A 26,967-nucleotide genomic window follows, 5' to 3' on the forward strand; every position below is an offset into this window, starting at 1 on the left:
CCTCGGCTGCGGGAGGGGAAGAGAGAGACAGAGAGGAAGGAGGGGGGGGGTGGAGAAGCAAATGGGCGCTTCTCCTATGTGCCCTGGCCAGGAATCGAACCCAGGTCCCCCGCACGCCAGGCCGACGCTCTACCGCTGAGCCAACCAGCCAGGGCCTCAACTTTTCTAAATGTTTGAAAAACCTCATCCCACGTTGGAAAAAGTGACCAGTTTTGCATAAGCAGGGGTACATTTGATTTTGCATCTTCTGTTTGCAGAGCTCTGGAGAATGTGAATAGTTTCCACCATACACTTTAAACCTACACATAACGCTTCTTTTGGTAGAAGATAATTTTAATAACATAACTGGACAATTTACCAGATACTAGGTAGATAGCTCAAAATATGCAATTACTACTATGAAAATGTAACCCAGTCATTTACACATAGTTCGGAACAGATGCGCACAAAAAGCAGGAGACAAAAGGAATAGTTTGGGTTTAAAGTCATCGATCTTCTAGCTGTTAAATTGCTTCACTGATCGTAACCGTGGCAGACTAGTTTATTTCAATTTCCCTGTTTTAGAGGAATATAATAAGTTTATGGCCTCTCCCATCCCTTGAAACCATATGATTATATATCAGGTGTGAGATGCGGCGTGTGTAGTGCACAGACGCTGCAGTAATGGTGCATGGTCTGAATCCTGCCTAGATTGACCCTGTGGAATGGAGATAATAATCTACACTATAAGGCTGTTGTACTATGCAATGGGAAAACAGCAAGTAATCCATCATCATTATGACCTGACAAGTCATAACTGGGTATTGACATGGAGGAGGACAAGTCTCAGTCTTTTCTGTCTAGAATTCTGTGGTAACATCTAAGGCAAATATCTCAGCTCTGATCTGTACCTTTTCAGAGATCCCATCCTTTGGGAATCCAAGACCCGAAACCCGAAAAAGCCCTCAGCACTTAGAAAACAGTAGATACTGCGCGTCCGCGGGGGTGCTTTCTCGGCCCGCCTTTCTGTGGTGAATGGACTGTTCTATTCCTGAGAGATGTTGGCTGGATGAGAATTTGGAAGCCTAGGCCTAAATACAGGTGCATTACTAGTAAGTCCTGCATTTTAATGCACAAATAATACTTTTTATTATATATTTCTACTCTGACTCCTGAGGCAGGATTCTGAAAAGAGTTTGGAACGGCTTCACCATCCATCTTCCCCTTCTCAACTGGAAACTTTGGGGCTCACCGACGTGACTGACGGCCAGGTACAGAAGCCCAGAGGCCCCGCCCACTTTCGGGCCCCGCCCACCTCCAGGGGCCCCGCCCCGCCGCGCCCCCACGCCGCGACACCAGCCGACTCTCCGCCCAGCGGAGCCTCAGGGCTGCTCCTCCTCGTCTCCGCCCCGCCGGCCGCGGGCGCGGGGGACGTCAGCGTTGCCAGCGTGGAAACGGCGGCCGGGCACGGGAGGCGGAAGTAGAGCCCGGGACTGCGGGCCTTCATCAGGCTTCGCCGGCCTCCTCAACCATGGACACGTCCCTGGAGAAGGTTCGTACCGGGGGCGGGAGGCGGCGCTGCGGCGCGGGGTCTCCACCTCCGGGCTGACTGTTTCCCTGTCGGGAGCTGCCATTGTGACTGGGGAGTGGTCGGAGGGTTAACGGGCCCCGCCTGAGGGGGCCTGGCGGCGAGGGCATCTGACCCAGCGCTCGCGGGCCTGCTTTCGTCACGGGGCCGGAAGTCTCCCGGGGCCGGCGGAGCGAGAGGGGCTGGGCCGGGTTCTGCCTGGGCCGCGAGGGCCGGGAGCCCAGCGTGGGGCCGACCTTGGGGCCTGCCCGAGCTCGGCTCGCCCGTCCGGACGGCAGAGCTAGCAGCCTGCGGCCCGGAAGCGCCTGGCAGCAAGCCCCAGTTGTTTGGGAGCCGGCTGCGAACCTGTAGGTCTTCTGTGGTGTCTAAGTTAGGAAGGGAACACGTTAAAGCAGTGGTTTTCCAGCGGCCGCGTGCCTAGGAAGCACTTGGGGCCCTTGAGGAAAAATCCAGGTTTTCAGCCCTGGGGTCCGAACCTTTGCGGGGCGGGACCGGGATCTGCGCGTGTAACGAGTTCCCCAGAGGATCCTGAAGCTGTAGTCTGTGAACACGAGTTAAGACCCAGGAGGCCTAGGAAGGGGTGGGTCTTCTGTACCCTGTGAGTTTCGTTTTGGGGATTGTGCTGCTTCACAGCTTTCCGCCCCCCTCCCCCCCATTCCGTGGTGAGGCGGAGACCCTCTTGCCAATCCGAAATCAGCTGGTAGCAGCGCTTTCGTTTGGTTTACCCCGTGGCGGACAGGAGCGTGATGTACCTGACCGACTGCACTGGCATGTGAAATGGATTCTAATTGTCCCGGATTTAGGGCTTCTAAGCGACAACCAGTGCTTGCATCTCTTCAGCGATGGTTACCTTCAGAACCTGACATTCTGTCCTCCCTTCAAGCCTTTCTCTCTGTTCAGGCTTGGGGGTCCGCTTGTCCAGACCCGATTTTTCATACGCACAGAATTCAGGAGCAATGCTAGTGCTTTAGGACTGCATTATTTCGGTTTTGAACTGGCAGAAGAAGTAACATATTTTGTCATTTGTCAATGCAACAGCTGCTGTAGATTTGTTAACTTGTCTCTGGAGAATTGAAGGGAGTAATTGGACAAGTTGAGCCAGATGTCTTCATGTGCCCACGGTGGTATAGCCCATGCCTAGGCTGTTTCTCATAAATTGGGGAGAATGCAATCAAGAAAAGAAAAAAGTGATTTTTTTTTTAACTGCTTTTCTGGTGAATGTTACGTGTTTTTCTAGCTAGGAAGAAAGTCTTTCCAGGTTTTTGATGAGCAGTGTCTACCTTCAGGTACTTTGGAGTTTTAGTCTAGATCGGTGATTCTAAACCATGGAGCAGTTTTGTTCCCCAGAGGACATTTGGCAATGTCTGAAGTAATTTTTAATTATCATCACTAAGGGGAGTAGGGAAGAGCTGCTTGCACTTTGTGGGCGGTGGCCAGGGGTACTGTTGAACACCATATATTTCACAGAAAAGCCCCCACGCCAGAGAATTATCTGCTCAAAATGTCAGTGGTGCTGTGGCTGAAGGCACCCTGGTTTATTTAATGTGTGTAACACCAATAGTTGAATACAAAGTAATGGTAAAAATGTCCCTTCAGTGTTTTGTTTTTCCAATTTCATGAAAAGATTTGATGGGATTTTATCATTTCAGTTAAAAACCTAAAGAAGTAGAGTGAACTTTTCTCTAAGAATAGTTCTTTGTAGGCAAATCTGCAAAACAGAGTGGGTTGGAATCCTGCTTTAATTATAACTTTTCTGACATTTGATTAGTACATTACAGGGGTTGCTCTCTAAATGTTAATTGATGATAAAAGATCTTAAATTTTCCAAATGAAGATTTGAAGATGTGCCTGACCTGTGGTGGCGCAGTGGATAAAGCTTTGACCTGGAACGCTGAGGTCGCTGGTTCAAAACCCTGGGCTTGCCTGGTCAAGGCACATATGGGAGTTGATGCTTTCTGCTCCTCCCTTCTCTCTCTCTCTCTCTCTCTCTCTCTCTCTCTCTCTCTCTCCTCTCTAAAATGAATAAATAAATAAAGTTTAAAAAAAAAAAGATTTGAAAAGGTGCTGAAATCCCAAAGTTCTTATGGCTGGGGCATTCACAAAAATTTCAGTGATCGTTAAGGAATTCAGATTGTGTGGTTTGGAAGACTCTTCCTTAGATCATTGTGGAAATTCTGAATGTAAGTTTTTCAGAATTAAAACTGGATCTTATTTTTACATTTCCTGAAGCAATAGAGGACCTTACATGTAATGAACAATTTCTCTTGGTGCTGAGTGAGCAGAAAAGAAAAAGCATTGCTATCATGATTATTGAGGTTTTTATATTCTGGAAAATATATAATTTCAATCTAAAACATTGAAATGTGCCCTCCATTCCTGTTTCTTTGAAGAATAGACTATTCTGAGCTACATTCTACATTGCTAATATAAATTTGAGAACTATTTGAGCAGTTCTGAATGATCCCATTTAAACAGATCCTTGCATAATTTATACTGGCTACAGACACCACAGTGTTATCTGATACCCATCCTCTAAAATTTCAAGTAATCTCTCTCTAAAATGAAGTATGCTATCATCATTTAGTAGAATCACTCAGTACATTTCCTTTGGTTGAAATATACCTGTTCTTGCTTTTTCTTTAGGTAATATGTAGATGTGCAGACCTGCAATTACAGAGCCCTTTTCTTGTCTTTCTTCACAATAGTATCAGTTTTCTTCTTGTATCTGAAATTAGTGATGTCTCAAGAAACCAGATAGGTTCATTGAAGGGGGCCAAGAATTCAAACTAGAAGAGTAGGAGTCGGAGCCTTCGCCCACATACTGTCTATCCAATGTATAAGGAACCATAGTCTCACAGTGCTTACTTAGATTAATATTCAAGTTTTAAAATGCCAAAGGAAGTCATTACTCTAATGCTGAAGTTATTCAACACACCCTACACATACTTTTTAGTACAAACTTCAAACTTTAAATTTGAAGAACAGCCCATACATCTTCCTGTTGCTTGGGAAAATCTCATTCTTCCTGGGTATTATGTTTAGACAACGTGTATTGCAATTTGTTTGGCATTTACTTTAATCCCAATGTTGAGTAAACTTAGAGCAGGGTTTTTCAAACTAGCACTGCTGACATTTTGGGCTGGATAAGTCTCTATTGTGGGAAGCTGTTCTGTGCATAATAGAATGTTTAGTAGCATGCCTGCCCTCAACCCACTAGATGCCAGTAGCAGCCTCTGCCCACAGTATGACAGCCAAAAACCTCTCCAGATGAAGCAGTTTTTCCCTGGAGGATGGAAGAATTGCCTCTAGTTGAGAACCATTGACTTAGAGAACCTACAGCTAGCTGCATTATCCACTATGGTAGCCAATAGACACATTTGGCTCTAAATATTTAAATTTAGGTTAATTAAAATTAAATAAAATTTGTTTTATCATTTCAAATGCTCAACAGTCACAGAGTGGCTTTTGGCTAGGTAGCTATTGCACAGTACAGATAAAGAACATTTCACTCACCACGGAAAGGTCTATGGGGGAATGCTACAGAGTAAGGCCAATTTATCTGTTGTACATATAATTCTTTTTCCTAAAAGAGGCAACTTCGACCCTGTTTCTGACTTAACTAATTATAATTCAACACATTTTTATTTCTCATACTCATCCTGAGCTAAAATTTTCCCCTTTTTGCACCCAATTTTGGAAAATTCTTTATCACCTTTTTATAATTTTATAAGGAACAGTAGGAGCATAAATGGAACATTCCTGATCATTACTGATAAGGACTACCAGAATTTTTATTCCTTCTTTTCAAACATTCACAGAAAGAACCCCCAATAGCCAAGCTTGAAATGACCAGTTTCGGTGGTATGCCTTTTTAGATTACACTCTTCCCATAGAATGGGAGATTGTGAGGAGATAATAGCCTGTAATTTTAGTGTTTATTTAAAGCTGATCCTTATGTCATCATAATGTGAGGTTTTGCATACAGGTAGGTGCATGGTAACTTAAATGGTAAATGATTATCAAATGCTAGGTGTCAGAGAAAACATGGTAGGTACAAAGTTCTGATCCTAAAAATTTATCACCTTGGTAATTCTTCATTTAAGGTAGCAGAAGTAGTCAGTAGCAGAGCTATTCATGGTCCACAGTCCCGTGTGTTTCCCCATATATAGGCTTATGAATTATAATTTTTTTTTTTTTTTTTTTTTTTTGGTATTTCTCTGAAGCTGGAAACGGGGAGAGACAGTCAGACAGACTCCTGCATGCGCCCGACCGGGATCCACCCGGCACGCCCACCAGGGGGCGATGCTCTGCCCCTCCGGGGCGTCATTGTCGCGACCAGAGCCACTCTAGCGCCTGGGGTAGAGGCCAGGGAGCCATCCCCAGCGCCCGGGCCATCTTTGCTCCAATGGAGCCTCCGCTGCGGGAGGGGAAGAGAGAGACAGAGAGGAAGGAGAAGGGGAGGAGTGGAGAAGCAGATGGGCACTTCTCCTGTGTGCCCTGGCCGGGAATCGATCCCGGGACTTCTGCACGCCAGGCTGACGCTCTACCACTGAGCCAACCGGCCAGGGCCTGAATTATAATTATAGATAGGAATTGCTTGAGCTTAAAAGCAGAAGCCTGGTTTGATTTATATTTTTTATTGAAGGCCAACTATGGTCAAGCAGTAGTGCCCTGAGTGCTGAGAAAGACACAAGGTGAAGAAGACATGCTCTCTGCTGGAGATTACATTCTGGTATGGGGCATACTGTTTAGACAAATCCTTGTATAGCGAGGAGGGGTAAAAGGAGTATCATAGAAAATAAGAAACAAGAGGGGAGGATTCAGAGTGAGTGACCAGGGAAGAGTTTGTGGAAGAGATTTTTCTAGGTAGAATATTTAGTTCAGAATCACAACTTTTCTAGAGTTTTTTAAAAATGTAAATATAATGTAATTTTTTTTTTACTTTATAATATGATTGCCATTATAGCTGGTAGAATGCAGATTAAGGGAAAGGAAAACGCCTGACCTGTGGTGGCGCAGTGGATAAAGCGTCAACCTGGAAACACTGAGGTTGCCGGTTCAAAACCCTGGCTTGCCTGGTCAAGGCACATTTGGGAGTTGATGCTTCCTGCTCCTCCCCCTTCCCCCTCCTCTCTCCCCCTCCTCTCTAAAAGAAAAAAAAAAAGGGGAAAGGAAAACCATTTCATCTTTTGAAGTTAAATCAGGTATAAAAAAGACACCTCCAATCACTTTGAAAATGTCCCAAAATTAAAATCTCGTCAGGGAGGAGGGATAAGAATTTATCTATTTTAAATTAAACCCATTCTTTCCAAGCAGTATTCAAGGGCTGTACAATTATTTTGAATCAAATTTTTTGTATATCTAATTTCTGTTATTGCAATAGTTTTTTGCTTGGTGGTGAATGTTAAGTATTTAGTGGAAAATGCATTCAAAGTTTAAAATGATTGAGGGAAGAGAAACCTTTTCTTTTTTGTTTTAAATTTATTGGGGTGATCCTGGTTAACAAAATTATATAGGTTACAGATTCATAATCATCAGTTTTTCGTTGTGACACCTTAGTTGTTCATTGATTGCTTTCTCATATGTGCCTTGACCGCGGGCCTTCAGTCGACCGAGTAACTCCTTACTTGAGCCAGCGACCTTGGGTCCAAGCTGGTGAGCTTTACTCAGACCGGATGAGCCTGTGCTCAAGCTGGCGACCTCGGGGTCTCGAACCTGAGTCTTCCTCTTCCCAGTCCGATGCTCTATCCACTGCACCACTGCCTGGTCAGGCTACAACACATCTATACCTGTATTGTGTGTTCACCCTTTCACCCTTCCAAGTCAAGTGTGTCCATCACCACTTATTCCCCCCATACCCTCCTCCACCTCCCCGCTCCCCACAGGTAGTCACCACTCTGTTGTCCATGTCCATGAGTTTTGCTTTCTTTTTTTTTTTTTTTGCTCATTCCCTCACCCCCTCAGCTGTCCTCCTGCTCTCTAAGTGCCTCTAGTTTGCTTTTTCGTTTGTTTTGTTCATTAGATTCCACATATGGGTGAAATTATATGGTACTTATCTTTCTCTGACTGGCTTATTTCACTTAGCATAATACTCTCTAGGTCCATCCATGTTATCACAAAAGATAAGATTTTCTTTTTTATGGCAGAATAGTATTCCACTGTGTAAAAAGGTACCACAGCTTTTTTATCCACTCACCTACTGGTGGACACTTGGGCTGCTTCCATATCATGGCTGTTGTGAATAGTGCTGCAGTGAACGTAAGTGTGTGCAATATATATTGTTTTGAATTAGTGTTTTGAATTTCTTAGATCAGGGGTCGGGAACCTATGGCTCGTGAACCAGATGTGGCTCTTTTGATGGCTGCATCTGGCTCGCAGACAAATCTTTAATAAAAAAAATAATGTTAAAAATATAAAACATTCTCATGTGTTACAATCCATTCATTTCCTACCACTCATGTTTATGGTTGTGGGTGGCTGGAGCCAATCACAGCAGTCCTCTAGGACAACACCAAATTTTTATTGGATAAGACGTAATGTACACGGGTTGTTGTAAGGTCAGGAAGTAAACTTCCCTCTTTTTAATCAAGTAGTCAGCTAGCTAATTGCAGAAATCCTTTTGACGAAGAAGATGGCTAAAAGAAAAAAGGATGAGGAGTATCGTACTTTTCAGCAGGAATGGACAGAGGAATTCGTCTTTGTGGAGAGAGCAGGTTCTGCAACGTGTCTAATATGCAGTGATAAAATTGCATCGATGAAACGGTCAAATATAAAGCGGCACTTCGACACACACCACACTACATTTGCATTGAAATATCCAGCGGGGGACAGCAGGAAGAAAGCATGCCAAGAGCTACTGTGCAGAGTGCAAGCTAGTCAGCAGCAACCCCGTGTTTGGACCCAACAAGGTGACTGGAATTCGGCTAGCTTTGTTGGTGCTTTAGCAATTGTGAGAAATGGAAGGCCATTCACAGATGGGGAGTATGCCAAAACATTTATCCTTGATGTTGCCAATGAACTTTTTGACTACTTTTCGGATAAAGCCAAGATAATCAAACGAATAAAAGACATGCCTCTGTCAGCAAGAACTGTTCATGATCGTACCATCATGATGGCAAATCAAATTGAGGCAACACAAGTGAAGGACATAAATGCAGCACCATTCTTTTCTCTCTCTTTGGATGAGTCAACAGATGTAAGCCATTTATCCCAGTTCAGTGTGATTGCAAGGTATGCTGTCGGTGACACACTACGAGATGTGGACCATACAGAGGAAAGTTCAGTGTGTTCTGTGATTCACTAAATTCGAATCCGTGACCAAAGTGCAACGTGAATATCGGCACGTTTATAATGAAGTGCCACCACATAAGAATAACATTACTCGGTGGGGTAAGCAGTTGAAGGAAACCAGCAATTTGGTGGAGAAACCTCGTTCTGGTAGACCATCAGTCAGTGACAAGTCTGTAGAGGCTATATGGGATAGCTACCTAAGGAGCCCTAAAAAATCTGTGCGTGAGCCCACATCGAACTGCACTGAATAGGTATGAAACTGGGAGAGTTTTCCTTTTATTTGGTGCAGATTTCACATTTCTATCGTCTTTTGTTGCTTTCCTGCGACCAGTCAAATGTGCACTATGACTTTACGGACACACTGTACGTTTTAAAATATGTGGCATTTAGCACTGTTCACAGTGGCCAAGACATGGAAACAACCAAAAAGCCCTTCAATAGAAGACTGGATAAAGAAGATGTGGCACATATACACTATGGAATACTACTCAGCCATAAGAAATGATGACATCAGATCATTTATAGCAAAATGGTGGGATCTTGATAACATTATAAGGAGTGAAATAAGTAAATCAGAAAAAAACAAGAACTACATGATTCCATACATTGGTGGAACATAAAAATGAGACTAAGAGACATGGACAAGAGTGTGGTGGTTACCAGGGGTGGGGGGAGGGAGGACAGGGGGAGAGTTAGGGGGAGGGGGAGGGGCACAGAGAACTAGATAGAGGGTGGCGAAGGACAATCTGACTTTGGGCAAGGGGTATGCAACATAATTTAATGACAAAATAACCTAGACATGTTTTCTATGAATATATGTACCCTGATTTATTAATGTCATCCCATTACCATTAATAAAAATTTATTTAAAAAAAAAATAAAAATAATCTAATGCGAACCTGCATGGGCCGGGCGGTTATGATGGTGGCCCTGGCTACTGGCTTTACATATGTGTAATCTGGATGGGGATGAGAAAGGGAAAAAAGAAAGTGAAGGGGCTACAGACCCAGGTAATCATAAGAAAACGAAAACATAAACATCAGACCCCTGCTATGTTTTATACCCACACCAGAGAAAGAACTACACGTTAGAATTGAAATATGATCTAGCAATAAAAAAAAATTGGCTTATAAAGTTGTTTTAACAATTCCCTAAAAATCTTGACAAACTAAAATTATAATGCAATGTAAGTATAAGATATCTGCTAACAACTGTCAATAATAATTATGCAAAGCTTATAATTAAGGAGACAGGTGTGGTAGAGTAGGAAGAAAACTAAACGAATAGCCAGTTAATAAGATAATATATGCACAAATGCAGCTATAAACTTTAAAGGATTGTGTAAATATCAACCATAATTATTTTTATTATTAATCTGTAACCAACTGGAAACCAGAAATGAAGTTGTGTGTGTTTATGTCTCAGTAAGTATTCATTCAATCAGAACTGTTTATCCTTCCTATTAGAACATTATACTACACACACAAAAAAAAAAAAAAAAAAAAAAAATTTGTGGCATTCATGGCTCTTTCAGCCAAAAAGGTTCCCTACCCCTGTCTTAGATGAATTACCAGAAATGGAATTGTTGGGTCATAAAGCAGTTCCATTTCTTAATTTTTTGAGGTAACTCCTTACTACTTTCCACAGTGGCTGCACCAATCTGCATTCCCACCAATAGTACATGAGGGTTCCCTTTTCTCTACACCATCACCAACACTTGTTTGTTGATTTATTGATGATAACCATTCTGACAAGTGTGAGGTGATACCTCATTGTGGTTTTAATTTGCATTTCTCTGATGATTAGTGACATTGAGCATCTTTTCATGTCTATTGGCCATCTGTATGTCCTCTTTGGAGAAATGTCTATTAACATTCTTTGCCCATTTTTTAATTGGATTTTTATTTTTTGGTGTTGAGTTTTTTAAGTTCTTTATTAATTTGGGGTATTAACCCCTTATCAGATGTATGAGCAAATATATTCTCCCATTCAGTAATTTGTCTTTTCATTTTGTTGGTGGTTTCCTTTACTATACAAAATGTTTTTAGTTTTATGTAGTCCCTTTTGTTTATTTTTTTATTTTGTTTTCCTTGCCCAAGGAAATACAGCAAAAAAATATACATACCATATATATATATACACATACCATATATATATATACATACAGCAAAAAATATGCATACCATATATATATACATACTATATATATTGCTATGAGAAATGTTCAGAGATTTAACTGCCTACATTTTCTTTTCTTTTTTTTTTTGACAGGGACAGGGAGAGGGACAGATAGGGACAAACAGGAAGGGAGAGAGATGAGAAGGATCAGTTCTTCGTTGCAGCTCCTTATTTGTTCAGTGACTGCTTTCTTATGTGTTCCTTGACGGGGGCGGGGAGGAGGCTACAGCAGAATGAGTGACCCCTTGCTCAAGCCAGCGATCATGGGGTCATGTCTGTGATCCCATGCCTAAGCCAGTGACCCCTCATTCAAGCTGGTAAGCCTCTGCTCAAGCTGGATGAGCCCACACTCAAGCAGCGACCTCGGGGTTTCAAACCTGGGCCCTACGCATTCCATTCCCAACACTCTATCCACTGTGCCACTGCCTGAACTGGCCTGTACATTTTCTTATAGGTTGCATATGATTTTGAGTCTAATATTTTACTCTTTAATCCAGTTCAAGTTTATTCTGGTATGTAGTGTAAGAAGGTGGTCTGGTTTCTTTTTTTGCATGTATCTATCCAGTTTTCCTAACACTGTATTGAATAGACTTATCTTTATCCCACTGTATATTGTTGCCTCCTTTGTCAAATATTAATTGACCATAAAGGCATGGGTTTATATCTGAGCTCAGCTCTCTGTTCTCTTTTATTGATCTATATGCCTGTTTTTATGCCAATTGCATGCTGTTTTGATTACTATGACCTTGTAGTATAGTTTGATATCAGGTAGTGTGATTTTTCCAACTTTGTTCTTTCTCAAGATCACTGTTGTGGGTCTTTTGTCGTTCCATATAGATTTTTGCGATGTTTATTCTAGTTCTGTTAAATACACCATGGGTATCTTGATAGGAATTACATTGAATCTATAGATTGCTTTGGGTTGTCTAGATTTTTTTTTTAATCCCTTATCATTATTTTATTTATTTAATTCATTTTAGAGAGGAGAGGGAGAGACAGAGAGAGAGAGAGAGAGAGAGAGAGAGGAGAGACAGAGAGAGAGAGAGAGAAGGGGGGAGGAGATGGAAGCATCAACTCCCATATGTGCCTTGAACAGGCAAGCCCAGAGTTTCGAACCGGCAACCTCAGCATTTCTAGGTCGATGTTCTATCCACTGCGCCACCACAGGTCAGGCTGTCTAGATATTTTAGTGATGTTAATTCTTCCTGTCCATGAATCCGGTATATGCTTTCACTTATTTGTATCTTCAGTTTCTTTCATAAGTGTCTTATAATTTTCTGAGTACAGGTCTTTACATCCTTGATTGAATTTATTTCTAGGTATTTTATTCTTTTTGAAGCAATTGTGAATGGGATTGTTTTCTTAGTTTCCCTTTCTCATAGTGTATAAAAATGCAAGTGATATCTGGATATTTATTTTCTATCCTACTTTACTGAAAGCAGTTATCAGTTCTAATAATTATTTGATGGAATCTTTAGGGTTCTATATATACAGTGTCGTCATCTGCAAATAATGAGAGTTTTACTTCTTCATTCCAATTTGGATGCTTTTTATTTTTTCTGATTTCTATGGCTAGGACTTCCATTACTATATTGAATAAGAGTGGAGATAGTAGACATCCCTGTCTTGTTCCTAATCTTAAGGAAAACGCTTGTAGTTTCTGCCCACTGAGTATAATGTTGGTTGTGGGTTGGTTGTATATGGCCTTTTTTACATTAAGGTATGTCTCACTTCGCTGAGAATTTTTAACATAAGTGGATGCTGGATTTTATAAAATCTTTTTCTGCATCTATTGATATGATCATGTGATTTTTGCCCTTCATTTTGTTTATGTGATGAATTACACAAATCCCACTTGATCATGGTATATGACCTTTCATACTTTTGTAATATAATTTATTTTCCTATACGCAGAAAAGAATAAACAGCAAAATAAAACCTTTACTTTAAAAGTGCAACTCAGTGACATTGAATATTTAGCTATAGAGCTTTTCAGGATCCTATTGAGACTGAATTACTTATTGTTCTGGACATTATAATAGGTGGGATCATATGAAATTGCCCTTTTTGTGCATTAACAGCAGTTGTATATTGGTCATTCATACAGTTCAACCTTAAAGTTCTGAAGATTTAGGCCCTAGCCGGTTGGCTTAGCGGTAGAGCGTTGGCCCAGCATGTGGAAGTCCTGGGTTCGATTCCTGGTCAGGGCACACAGGAGAAGCGCCCATCTGCTTCTCCACCCTTCCCCCTCTCTTTTCTTTCTATATCTCTCTTCCCTCCTGCAGCCAAGGCTCCATTTGAGCAGAGTTGGCCCGGGTGCTGCTCTACCTCAGGCACTAGAATGGCTCTGGCCGCAATAGAGAAATGCCCCAGAAGGGCAGAGCATTTCCCTCTGGTAGGCATGCTGGGTGGATCCCAGTTGGGCACATGCAGGAGTCTGTCTGCCTCCCTGTTTCTAACTTCAGAAAAATACAAAAAAAATAATAATAATGGTCTGAGGATTTACAGATACAAAGAAGCTTCAAGAATTGATGGCTTCTTGGCCCTGTTCGGCTGACTCAGTGGATAGAGCATCAGCCTGGTGTATGGACATCCTGGGTTCGATTCCTGGTCAGGGCACACAAGAGAAGTGACCATCTGCTTCTTTCTTCCTTCCTCCCTTGTCTCTCCTTTCCCTCGCAGCCAGTGGCTCAGCTGGTTCAAGCATTGGCCCCAGGCACTGAGGATAGCTCAGTTGGTCTGAGCATTGGCCTTAGGTGCTAAAAATAGCTTGATTGATTCAAGCATCCTCCCCAGAGAGGAGTTGCTGGGTAGATCCTGGTTGGGGTGCATGTAAGAGTCTGTCTCACTATCTCCCCTCCTCTCACTTAAAAAAAATTAATTGATGGGTTTCTTTCTTCAGAACTCTTCTTACTATGTTTAAGATAAGACTAGCAACATTAATCTTACATGATTCTAATTCAGTTTGGTAATAATATTGGTAAGGATAATGGATAGCTTTATCTTTTGGATTTGATCTCCAACAAGTCCTAGGAAACACCCCCTTATAAAATAAGTGAAAGACATTTTTCCTAGACTATATAGCATCCTTTTTTTTGTTCCAGGATAAGTGTATGATTCTAGATTCGCTAGTAAACTTTTTGAAATTGAGCTTGTCTGATGTGTGGTATTTTTCCATCTGTGCAGTTACTGAGAAGCATTTCCTGATGAGATAATGTCTAAATGAATTGATTCTTCAGAAGTAGTGGTCTCTAGGAATACTTTTTAAAAAATTACATTTTAGAGAGGAGAGAGATAAAGAAAGTGGGAGGAAGAGAGAGAGACATGGAGAAGGGGGGTGGAGCAGGAAACATCAACTTCCATATGCGCCTTGACCAGGCAAGCCCAGGATTTCGAACTGGCGACCATCAGTGTTCCAGGTTGACGCCTTATCCACTGTGCCACCACAGGGTCAGGCTAGAAATACATTTTTTGAAATGTAGACTTGAATTCCTGGCATTCCCAACATGTACAGTATTTTAAGGCAAGTGATTGTAATGCTCTTTTTTCCCTCCACATAGTTCTATCTATGACAGGTTTGGTCAGTGTTACTTTGCTACCTCCTTACCTCTACTAGATTTTTACCTCTGTTGTGTATTTTTGCCCCTTCTTCCCGTTTTTTGCCTCTTTTTGAGGAATTTGTAAAGTTAAATACTAACACCTTATACAATATTTGCATACCTTTTCAACTAGGAATGTTATGATGCTCAATGAGCCTATAATTACAGTGTCTTCATGTTCTTACAGAATACTCAAACAGAGTCCATGATAGTTAAAAATAAGATTTTCCAAGAGATTCCAGCTCTTAAAAGACAAAGACAAAAGTTCCCAGTTCTTAAGTAAATTCTTTTCTGTTGAAATCAGGCAGTTATTTACGAATGTAGGAATTGAGTCTCCAGCAAGATAAACCAGCTACTCTATCAATTTTTCAAAGAATTCCTGTTTTCTCACTTTTGACCCATGAGGAATAGCTATGTTCCTAGAGCAGTTGCAGCTATATTCTTATTACCTATCAGAGATGAGCAGTAGTGAGGTTGATAGTGCTAGATAGTAGGCCTGGTTTATGTTTTCAACTGGGAGCAAATAATAGGATTTTTTCAGAGTTGATAATTGCATGATAATCAGGATCCAGGATTAACCGTGTTTAGAAGGTTGTTAGAAACAGCAATTTGTAGCTTTATTGGAGTACTTTGATCAATTGAAGAAAGGTAGTTTACTAACACCAAGGTCTTCTGTCTGGGACAAGAAGGTGGTAGGCTCACACACTTCAGTTTTCCTTCTGTCAGTAGTCCTAGGACCCTGCTCCCCACCATGATGAACATTCCTCCCCTGAAAGTACTTTATTGCAACACTGATACTACATATTCTTATTTTCTTATTCTTGATGAATGTTTTAAAATTATATGTTAGACTTCTTTTATCTTGTTTCTGGAAGCTGCTTGTCTTTAAAGGTTTAGTGCCATATTTCTCAAATAGCATTTATTCATATACCATCTTTGTGAATTTTGTCACATCTGTGTACTATTTTTACTATTATTTGCTTAACATTTCTTTTAAATTGACTAAATCAGTATACCCTCCTTTTAAATTGAGAGACAATTTATATGCAATAAAATACCTAATTATACAGTTTGAGTTTTGGCAGGTGTATGCAGTCATATAGCCACCAGCATGAGGAAGGTAGGGACCATTTCCATCTCCCAGAAAAATTCCCTTGTGCCCCTTTCCGGTGGATCCCAGATCTGCTTTCTGTCACTACAGCCTAGCCACCCCACAAACTGCCCTTTCCTTGTTTTTAAACTTAGATTTCGCTAAATAGTGATGTCTTTGAATTCGGAGTCTGAGAGCACCTCTGAGTTTGACTTAGAAGCTAACATTTTCCTGCAACTAGATAACATTTTTATTTTGGATTATCCATTTAACACAAGCACATGAGGGTTTACAGCATTGAAAACACATCATATTTAATTCACTCAAATTTAACTATAAATGCTAATTTTCCTCCTTCCTTCCCTCCTTCCCACTTCAGTTCCAGAAAAGAGTAGGAGGAAGAACAATTCTTTTTATTATTATTATTAAATGATAGGTGGGGAAGCAGTGAGACAGACTCCTACATGCACCCCAACTGGGATCCATCCGACAAGCCCCTACTGGGCGATGGTCTGCCCATCTGGGGCTGGTTCTCCGTTGCTCAACAAATGAGCTGTTTTAGTGCCTGAGGTGAGGCCACAGAGCCATCCTCAGCACCTGGGCCAACTTGCTCAATCCTTTTGATCCATGGCTGCGGTGGGGCGGGGGGAGGAGAGAAGCAGATGGTCGCTTCTCTTGTATGCCCTGACTGGGACTTGAACCTGGGACTTCTACATGCCAGACCAACCCTCTACCGCTGAGCCAACCGGCCAGGGCGGAAGAACAATTTAAATGTACGCCAGTCCACTGAATGAGTGTGTATGCTATAGAAAGAGACTCAGATGGGGGAATCTGAAGCTGCAGTTCCCTCCTGTTCTTCACAGGACCTATAGAAATAGGGCACATAGTGAGGTAGTAATGCAATACCAAATGTAATACAACTTACTGCACACCTACTCTGAATAAGATAGTGCTATGTTCAAGAGGACAGTATGAGAAGAAAAGACGATAAATACACTTCAAGACTGAGAGTGGAACAGGAGAGCTTCTGGAACTATTTATAACTCAGCTCATACTATATAGAGATTTGAGGAGATAAAATTGCCTAAAAATTGCTACAGAGATTAAGAAGAAGAAAAGAAAAATGAGTATGTATGTTTTAATTCTGCAAGAATTTTAGACATTTTGTTTTGTTCTTTATTGGGTGATAGATATACAATTGGTACTGAAAAGACTCCTCTCACCTCTGTGTCCCTCCTTGCAGTTCTCTTCTCTGGGGCCAATCCCTATTACTAGCTTGTGTGAGCTTCCGTTTGTGAAAGCACTTGCAGATTTATGAATGTCTTAGTTTCCTTTAGCTGCTGTAACAAATTAACACAAAACGGTGGTTTAGGACAATGAAATATATGCCCTCTCGGTTCTGGAGGCCGGAATTTGAAATGTTTGTCTCAAGGTGTTGTCAGGGCTGCTGTGCTTCCTCAGAGGTTCTGGAGAGAGTTCCTTGCTTTCTTGTTCCAGTTTATGTTGCCTGCCAGCACCCCTTCCTAAGTTTGTGCCCCATTACCAGAATTTTGAGACAAGTATCTTTAAATCTCCCTCTGCTGCATTTTTACATAGCGTTCATGTGTGTGTGTGAGTGTGTGTAAGTATATGTGTATGTGTTTGTAAGTCTCCCTCTGCTTCCCTCGTGTATAGATAGATACATGTGATTGCATTTAGGGCTCACCTGGATAATTGAGGGTAATCTTGCAATTGCAAGAACCTTAAACTGATTACATCTCAAAGATTTTGCCATAAAAGGTAACATTCACAAGTTCCAGTGCTTAGGGGGTGCATATCTTTGAGGGGGCATTTTTCAGCATATTACAACAGTAAAATGAAGAGCATACTGTACACTTCTCTGAACCTTGCTTCAAAGAGTGAAAAAGTAGAATAACCTAAGGGTCTATTAATTCAGGACTGGTTAAATGATAGCACATCCATAGAATGGAATAAGGTGTCACCTCTGAGAAAAATGGAGTGACATGCTAATGTGGAACTATATTCACTATAAAGTAAAAAAAAAAAAAAAAAGAGGCAGCAAATTGCAGAGGTGCATATAATATAAGTAAGGTGAAAATTTGGAAAGATATATGTCAGACTTAAAAGTGGCTTCCTGTGGGGTATGGAACTGGTAGACTTTTTTATACGTTTGTACTATTGGAATCCTTAAACATGTACTTTATAATAAATCCATGTGTTTTGTTTTCCTGGATAAATTCTATTGTAAAAGTAATAGGGATTATCAAAATTGAACCTTTCTAAAATTTGTTTCCTAGATAGCAGACTCTACATTAGCTGAAATGGGAAAAAACTTGAAGGAGGCTATGAAGATGCTCGAGGACAGTCAGAGGTGAGCCTGTGAAACAGAAGTGACCCTGTTAAACATATTCAACCTGTTATGAAACTGGTGGCACTGGTTTCCTGCTATTAAAAACACCTCTGGGTTTCAGAATGTCACGCTTAGCTTCTGTTGGCTATAAAGTTGGTATTTGTCCTTTGTAATTAAAGGATTTTGAAATTGAGGGGCAGGACATAATTTTAAGTTCTGCCTATTAAGAGTTTCATTTACTTATTATGTTGATATGAATCTATAAATATTTCTTACTATATTTTGAGGTCATACAGGTCATAACCAAGAATGGGGTGAGGTGTTATTTTTTTCACGTTCTTTTCCTGAAACTCAAATTATACCCCAAATTGGGGGCTAGAGGTCAGGGGTGGGGGAAATGAGGAAGAGATGTGATAAATGTTTTTTAAAGTTTACATCAATTAAGAGATTATAGGTAACATCACCACATGTTTGCATACTCAAATGTTAAAAATTTGATATGATAAAGTGAACAGTTTTTATTTTCTTTAAATTAGAAGAACAGAGGAAGAAAATGGAAAGAAGCTCTTATCAGGGGATATTCCAGGGCCACTCCAAGGCAGGTAGGTGGAAATGAAGAAACTACCTTTAGTTAGGGTATGCATTTTCTTTAAGATTTTATCATCATTGATTTAATTTTAGTTTTAATGAGTAAAAAGCAAATTTAGAGTTAGGAGCAGTGTAACAGTAGAAAACTGAAATGCCACTGGCTGGTTGGTGACAGTGCTGTGAGCCTGCCTGCTTCTCCCCCTTGTGTTCAGAACTTAATACCATGTCATGAATCAAAAGCAGTGCACAAACTTCTAGTTCGAATTCAACTGTCGTACTTAGTTTATCCTTGAAACCTGTAATCTGTATGGTAGACTGAACTTTACTGTGAGAGCTATTTTAATTTGATAAGATTTATTATTTTTATCATATGGTAAAAGGAAAGGAAAATGTCAACTTTAACCATTTATTGGCAGAGTGATTTGTTTTTTTGTAACTAAAGCAGATTTGTCAATTGTTTGTGGTTTGAGCTGGCAGGAAAAATATCAGAAATATAAGTAGTTATCTGACTAAAATTTTCATAGGATGTTAGCATCCATTTTGTAATTAAAATTTCAGCCCAGCTTCCCTCATACAAGCTTATTTTTTTTGTTTTGTTTTATAACCAGGAAACTGCATATAGGTAAACAGTACAACTCCCTTAAATTGTCCTTTGACCTGAATATAAATATGTACAAAGTTGCAAAAGAAAAGTGTAGAGGAAGGATCACAGTGTGCCAATAAATGTCACATCCAACACATTCAGAAACTAATATTTTTAAATAGGCACTCCTACTGATAGCTTGAATGGTACTGATTTGAGGCCCTCTAGATGTGCAGCGTGTTCTCCGGGGCAGAAGAGGAACCTAGTCCTATAAATCTCATTATACAGTAAATTTCCTGAAGGGAATTAAAACAGTCTATTGATCCCACAGTTTTCCTAGAGGAGATACCACCAAGACCATTGGTAGTTCTCAGAATGGTGGGAGGGCATTAACATTACTGGTCAGTCATGTTCACACTTATTGTGCTTATAGCCAACATCTGAGATATACTATGCCAGGCATAGCATTAAATGCTTTACATGCACTGTCTGATTGCATTCTCACAATTCCTTAATGTGGGGGCTTAAGTTTTAATAGCTTGGCCAAGGTCATGTGGCTAAGTACAGGGCCTAATCTCTACAGTGTTTAAGGATCAGAGCCCCTCTCCTGTAAAGGTCAGCACCTCGGGGAGGATGGTTATTGGGGCATTGTTTTGTTTTGTTGTTTTGTTTTGTTTTTTGTTTTTGCGAGAGAGACAGGGACAGATAGGGACAGACAGACAGAAAAGGAGAGAGATGAGAAGCATCAATTCTTCGTTGTGGCACCTTATTTGTTCATTGATTGCTTTCTCATATGTGCCTTGATGGATGGGGGGGCTACAGCAGAGCGAGTGACCCCTTCCTCAAGCCAGTGACCTTGGGCTTCAAGCCAGTGACCTTTAGGTTCAAGCCAGCAGCGATGGAGTCATGTCTGTGATCCCATGCTCAAGACAGTGAACCCACGCTCAAGCTGATGAGCCCTCACTCAAGCCAGTGACCTCAGGTTTTGAACCTGGGTCCTCTATGTCCCATTCTGATGCTCTATCCGCTGCGCCACTGCCTGGTCAGGCAAGAGTGCTTTTTTATTAGTCATATTCTCGTTAATGAAGCAATGCTGTTTTCACATTGTATGTGTTCAGTCTGACATTGCTTACTCCTTTAGCCATTCGCATTCTTTCCAGAAGTTTTCACTAACTCACGTGATGAGCGCTTAGTAACCTATCTTGAATAAAAGTAAATCTGTTTATACTCTAAGCTGGTCCACCAGAAATTTCATGCCCTTCCACAAAAGAGTTAATACAACATCAGGGTGGTTAAATCTTTTGTGAACTGGGCCAATATTTTTGGCAGACTGGTGGTTGAAAAACACTGCTTAATCTAAGCAGATTTCCAGTTGCCAAGCTTGGGGAAGAGGTGGTAATAAATTATGCTTTCATTACATTACATGTTTAAGTCTGTTAGAACAGACAGACAAGATGCTGGCATGGAGGGAAATTACGTAGATATACCAGTGGCATTGGAGTATTCTTGCCGCTTCTGTGACCTTCAGCATCTTATAAGGATTGTTTTGGCTCTTATGATGTGCTTATTCTCCAGGATTCAAGTGAACAGATAGAAACTGTTTAAGCAATATTGGTGAAGTGTAAAGTTTCACTTTCAGATTTAAGTAAAAGATTTAAACTACTACAGGTAAGATTATATTCAAAATTCCAGCTAATAACTTGATGTTTGTTTTTAAAAGATGTGTACTTTATCTCCAACACATTCTTACTTAATTAAAATAACTTACCAAAGCTAGTTTGAATGAGAGAAATAGAAACTGTTGGGGGATGTGTGCTACTTCCACCTGTCCGTCAACTCTTTTTTTTATTCTGCAGTGGGCAAGATATGGTGAGCATCCTCCAGTTAGTTCAGAATCTGATGCATGGAGATGAAGAAGAGGAGCCCCAGAGTGCCCGGTAATGGAGAACGGTTGGCAGCTTCTCTTTGACAATATTAAATGGTCTTGATTTTGGAAGTGATTGCATTCTTATGAGTTGCTAAACTAATAAGGTTGTTTCATTCAGAGTTACATGTGATATAAAGGGGATGCTCATTTTTTTCTCTTCAGAAAGACATTTATATATTTTAGATAATTCATTTCGTAAAAGGAAGGCATTTACTAAAACTAAATCCTGTAATTTTTATGGTATCATGTCTTTGGGAGGGGCTAATAAGAGGACCAAAGAACAATTGCTGTGTGCTTTTCTGCTTCTGATTGCTAAGAATTGCTGGAGCTGAATTGATTGGTGGCCGGACACGTTGTCTGTGAATCATCCAATTGCTTTATTTTTATTTTCATCTATTTAGCTATTTATTCGAAATTTCATTTTCTTTTAATAATTTTAAATGTAACTTTTTGGAATAAGTAATACATTCTCCTGTTTCAGATTTCAAAGATAAAAAGGGTACACAAAGGCAGTTTTTTTTTCTTACCTCTATCTTATTCTCCTTAGAGACAGACGGTGTTGTATATTCTCAGAGATATTTTATATGTATGTATGCACACGCAAAATGTCTTTACTTATCCCCTGTAGTACATAAATATAGTGTACATTGTTCTGTGCCTTATTTTTCTTTTCGTTTATGTCTTGTAGTTCACTGCATATCAGTACACAAGGAATTTTCTTTAGGAGCTATTTGGCCTGACCAGGCAATGGTACAATGGATAGAGCATCGACCTGGGACGCTGAGGACCCAGGTTCAAAACCCTGAGGTCATCAGCTTGAGCGCAGGCTCACCCAGCTTGAGTGTGGGCTAACCAGCTTGTATATTTAATAGATATTCAATAAAAAAGACAGTTGTCTCCTAGAAAGTAATTTGTAAAATATTTTTGTTCCCCATACTATCAGTCTCTTATAGGCATGGAATTTTCTAAATTTATGTGAATTTGTGCCTTTAGGCCATTAAGTGGATTTTCAGTCTCCCAGAAATTTTTGTGGAATACTCTCAAAGTTTTATTTCTTTATGTTTTTACTAATATTTTTTTTTGTGACAGAGTCAGAGAGAGGGATAGGTAGTGACAGACAAACAGGAAGGGAGAGAGATGAGAAACATCAGTTCTTCATTGCGGTTCCTTAGTTGTCCATTGATTGATTTCTCATATGTGCCTTGACCTGGGGGCTACAGCAGACCTAGTGACCCCTTGCTCGAGCCAGCAACCTTGGGTCCAAGCTGGTGAGCCTTGCTCAAACCTGATGAGCCCTCACTCAAGCTGGCGACCTCGGAGTCTCAAACCCAGGTCCTCCACATCTCAGTCCAATGCTCTATCCACTTTACCACTACCTGGTCAGGCACTAATAATTTTTTTTTAATCTCATGAATTTTGTTTAACAGAATCCAAAATATTGGAGAACAAGGTCATATAGCTTTGTTGGGACATAGTTTGGGAGCTTACATATCAACTCTGGACAAAGAGAAGCTGAGAAAACTTACCACTAGGATACTTTCAGACACTACATTATGGCTGTGCAGAATTTTCAGGTAAAGACTCTTAAATTTTTAGTTTCCAATAAAGATATCTGTGAGTTGGGTATAGACTCTGACAAATGTTTTCTGGAATTCTCCCCCCTGAGTTCAGATCTGCCCCTTCCCCTTCTTTTGGAAGGATTGCTTAACCTCTCCATGCCTCAGTTTCCTCATCTACTAAAGGGGGGGATAACATTACTATCCGTTTCACAGCATTATTGTGAGGATTAAATGAATTAATGAGTTAATATCTATAAAAGAGCTGAGAATATAAGCACATGCATGTTGGATAATGTCAGCAGTTTCTTATTTTTAGAATTGCTAATTGGCACATGTAAATAGCAGATAGAGCAGTGAAATAGGTTAAAATATTTTTAACCAAAGTAATAGCTTATACTTTAGTAGAAAGGAAATGCTGTCTTAAAGAAGATGAGTATGTGTTACAAAATTGAAACGTGCTTTAATTGTGATAGTGATGGCATTCTTAAGGAATTATAGCAGATTAAGGATTCAGTAGAAGTCATAGGACCAGTAGTATTGTTTGTGTCATTACTTTTATGGAAAAGGAATGTTTGCCTAACATTGGAACATTTAACTTGGGCGACTCACTTTTAGATGTTGGGAAAGAAGTTGGCCTAGTGAGAGTATAAGTTGGCCTAAGTATGTTGCAAAGGGGAAATTTTCTTCTAATAATAAAAATCTAAAACCTGTAGTTGAAATTCTCTCTCCCTCCTTTAGGAGATTAAGAAGAGTAAAATAGTGATAATAGTGAAAGCAAAAGTTAGCCTGACTAGCATTTTTGACCATTTTATTTACTTTGGATGTTTTAGAGCTTAAACTCTGCTAAGATCCATTATTAAGTGCTAGCCTTCTTGTAGAATAAGCCAGACCCATGATGTTCAGTCTTTTTATATTGAGGGACTCCTGTGCACTATTGACTTTCATAGTTGCTGCTTTTTATGGGGTTGGGTATGGATGAAGGGTCATTGCTTCTGTTCTTTATAAGCTCCAGCTGCAAGGAGTTCTCAGCCGTCTAAGATGAGGTTCCTAGACCCTTTGACTCATTTAGGTGATAGTTTCTAGACTGAGAAAGGAATTACTTCCAAGATTACAAAATAGGGACATAAAATCAGAGTTAACCAGAGCTAAGAACATAATTATATATGGGTGTCTCTTAACAGGTATGAAAATGGCAGTGCTTATTTCCATGAAGAAGAGAGAGAAGGACTTGCAAAGATCTGCAGGCTTGCCATTCATTCTCGCTACGAAGACTTTGTAGTGGATGGGTTCAATGTGTTATATAACAAGAAACCTGTTATATATCTTAGTGCTGCTGCTAGGCCTGGCCTGGGCCAGTACCTCTGTAATCAGGTAATGTGGTATAGGTGGACATTTTAAAGATTAGATGTTTTGTTCTGTCTTGGAACTTTTTAAAGTATATAGACCCATTTCTTTAGCTGCTGTTCTTTTCAACTGAAAAGAAAGATGGGTTTTTTTATATGCTTGTTTTGTCATTAGAAGAAAATATATAAATATATAATATTAATGAATTTAGATGTGTACTTTTTTAGTTGCCCAAAGGGAACCACAGTCAACATTTTATTTTATTTCTTTCCAGACTTTAAGCAAGACAATATATGTGTTATTTCATGGTTATATCTGGCTTTTTCACTTACTATTATAGCAGGTGCATATCATGTTTTAACAGTTCTTTGAAGTGTTGTTTTTTTTTTTTACTTTTTTTTTTTAATTTTATTCATTTAAGAGAGAAGAGAAAGAGAGAAGCGAGAGGGGGAGGGGTGGATAAGTAAATGGATGCTTCTCCTGTGTGCTCTGACTGGGAATCAAACCCAGGACATCCACACACCAAGCTGATGCTCTACCACTGAGCCAACTGGCCAGGGCCTTGAAGTGAAGTTTATTTTTAATGTTTTCATAATACCCTTTAAGTGTGTGTGTAGTGTTTTAACTGTTTCCCTTTTGGACAAGTAGAGTGTTTGCATTCTTTGCTTTCTATGACTATTTCTATGACCAGTGTTAATGCTTTTTGTATAATGTTATGGACATCATTGTGCATAAAGCTTTTCCTACTATATATTTAGGATTATATTTCTCAGATTTTCAGAGTCCATCTAGAATTACTAGATCAAAGAGCATTACCATTTTTAAAGTTCATAGTGCGTGTAGCACAATTGGGGGCTAACTTGAGACCAGAAATGAAGTTCTTGGCCAAGAATGTTTTAAAGTAAAACCCTTAGCATTGAGGGTTCGTCTTTTTTAAGGTGGAGGAGCCCTGGGGAGATAGATGGGGAAAATTTAGGGACTTAAATTGATTCTGAGTTGTGGTCACTAGTGGCAAGAAATTATGTCCTCCCTGACCAGGGGTGGCACAGTGGATTAAGTGTTGGCTACGACTCTGAGGGCCCAATTCAAAACCCTGAGCTCGGCTCTTGGGCTTGAATGTGGGATTATCAACATGATCCTAGGGTCACTGGCTTGAGCCCAAGGTCGCTGGCTTGAAGCCCAAAGTCAGTGGCTTGTGTAAGGGTTCACTGGCTTGGCTTGAGGCCCCCCGCATCAAGGCACATAAAAGAAGCAATCAATAAACAACGAAAGTGAAGCAACTACAAGTTTACCTTCTCATAGGGTGTAAAAAGGGGAGGGGAGTTTTGTAATATTCCTATAGAAACATGAAACAAATTACTTATGGAATACCCACTGTGGAACAGGATTTTATAGACCTGAGGCTGTCTTGGGACAGCAGTCCTATCTTCAAAAGATGTGTGATGGTATGCTGTTAAGTGAGAAAGGCAGGTGGCAGAACAGTATGTATATGTTCATGTTTTAAAAAGTACTAACATGCTTTAATGAGTATTCTTATACCTAGAAAAATATATTTATATTAATATATTTATACCTAGAAAATGTCTGAAAAGTTACATTCTAACCTGTTAATGGTGGCGGATCGGTGGCCTATGTGGGGGCATTTTCACATTTAAGATAATCTTGTGTGTTTTGCTTAGGTTTTACTTTCGTAATTTAGAAGATAAATCCTTTAAGGGGGAAAGAGTGTGAATAAAGTGCTTGTTAAATTGTTGGTCGTTAAATTCTACCAAGTCTTAGTTATATAGAACAACAGGCTGCAACTGTTGAAAAATTTCTAAAACTATAATTTCCTCAAGGATTTGGAAGCTAAAAGTGAAGAATATAAAATCTGACAATTATTTCCTTTATAACACAGACTTCATTTCCCTTAAGATACATACATCTGCTAGTCCACATTTATTGATATTTAGGAGTGGGTGGACCCATAAAAATAAGGTACACTTTGAATGCCTTTAGCTGGTATTACTAATGTTTGAAGGAAGGACCCTAAATCATCCCCCTAATGTTCAGGGTTCAGTTTCTAGTTTGGAAAAATGTGTGGTTGTGTTGTTTTGTTTTGTTTTGTTTTGTTTTGGGTATAGTTATTCATTTAGAAAATGAGTTGATAGTTACTCATTTAGTTGACTCATTTAGAAAATTTTCCATAGTCTCTGCCTTCTTATAAGACATCTCTCAGCTCCTGGAAATTCACCCTCCTTTGACTTAACTTTCTAGATGTACTTTAACATCTGTTTATAATATTAAGAGTTCCTAAGGAGAGACATTGTTTGAAAAGAATAATTGTGACTTGTCTTAGCCACAGTCTTTTAAGGGCATACATGAATGGTAACAAAGAGCTTTCTTGTAAAATTGCATGTTTCTTCATACAGCTCGGCTTGCCCTTCCCCTGCTTGTCTCGTGTGCCCTGCAACACTATGTTTGGATCCCAGCATCAGATGGTGAGTTCTCTTTTTAGATTGTAAAATAATAGGGAATTGTGTTTGGAAACTTGTCTTCCTTTCAGCTGAAGTTCTGTTTGCGGCCTCCAGATAATTATTAACTTACTCATTTATTGCTTTGATCTTCCCATTGCATGCTGAAGCCAAAGTAAAAGCAATAGCTTTTAGGGTTCTGCATTTCTTTTTTCAAGATAGTTTGATTTTCTGAACATTAATTCAGATGCATAAATGAGTAATATTAGAAGTACATTTTTGGCTGGTTTTGGGGGGTTGAGAGAACATTTTCTTTAAACATAAATGTTTAAAACTGTAGAATGTTGGCTCCTTTTGATTTTTATAGTTAGTCTTCAAGGAAAACTCTTTGATTTTTATGTCTATGATTAAAGGAACTAGAAAAATTATCAAGATTGAT

The 26,967-nt window shown here is 39.9% G+C and overlaps 1 protein-coding gene across 1 annotated transcript in view; it reads left to right on the plus strand.

Annotated features, from left to right (window-relative positions):
• Positions 1–1,357: 1,357 nt before the first annotated feature.
• The window catches only part of PDXDC1 (pyridoxal dependent decarboxylase domain containing 1), a 57,225-nt gene continuing 31,615 nt past the window's right edge, over positions 1,358–26,967 (plus strand). Inside the window, exons 1-7 of the mRNA XM_066382572.1 lie at positions 1,358–1,531; positions 18,022–18,095; positions 18,611–18,676; positions 21,102–21,182; positions 22,600–22,746; positions 23,913–24,102; positions 26,487–26,555. Coding sequence (XP_066238669.1) covers positions 1,511–1,531; positions 18,022–18,095; positions 18,611–18,676; positions 21,102–21,182; positions 22,600–22,746; positions 23,913–24,102; positions 26,487–26,555 — 648 coding nt within the window. The 5' untranslated portion in view covers positions 1,358–1,510. The remainder of the gene's footprint in view (positions 1,532–18,021; positions 18,096–18,610; positions 18,677–21,101; positions 21,183–22,599; positions 22,747–23,912; positions 24,103–26,486; positions 26,556–26,967) is intronic.

This window comes from Saccopteryx leptura, chromosome 4 (genome assembly GCF_036850995.1).
Source record: "Saccopteryx leptura isolate mSacLep1 chromosome 4, mSacLep1_pri_phased_curated, whole genome shotgun sequence".
Lineage (NCBI taxonomy): Eukaryota > Metazoa > Chordata > Mammalia > Chiroptera > Emballonuridae > Saccopteryx > Saccopteryx leptura.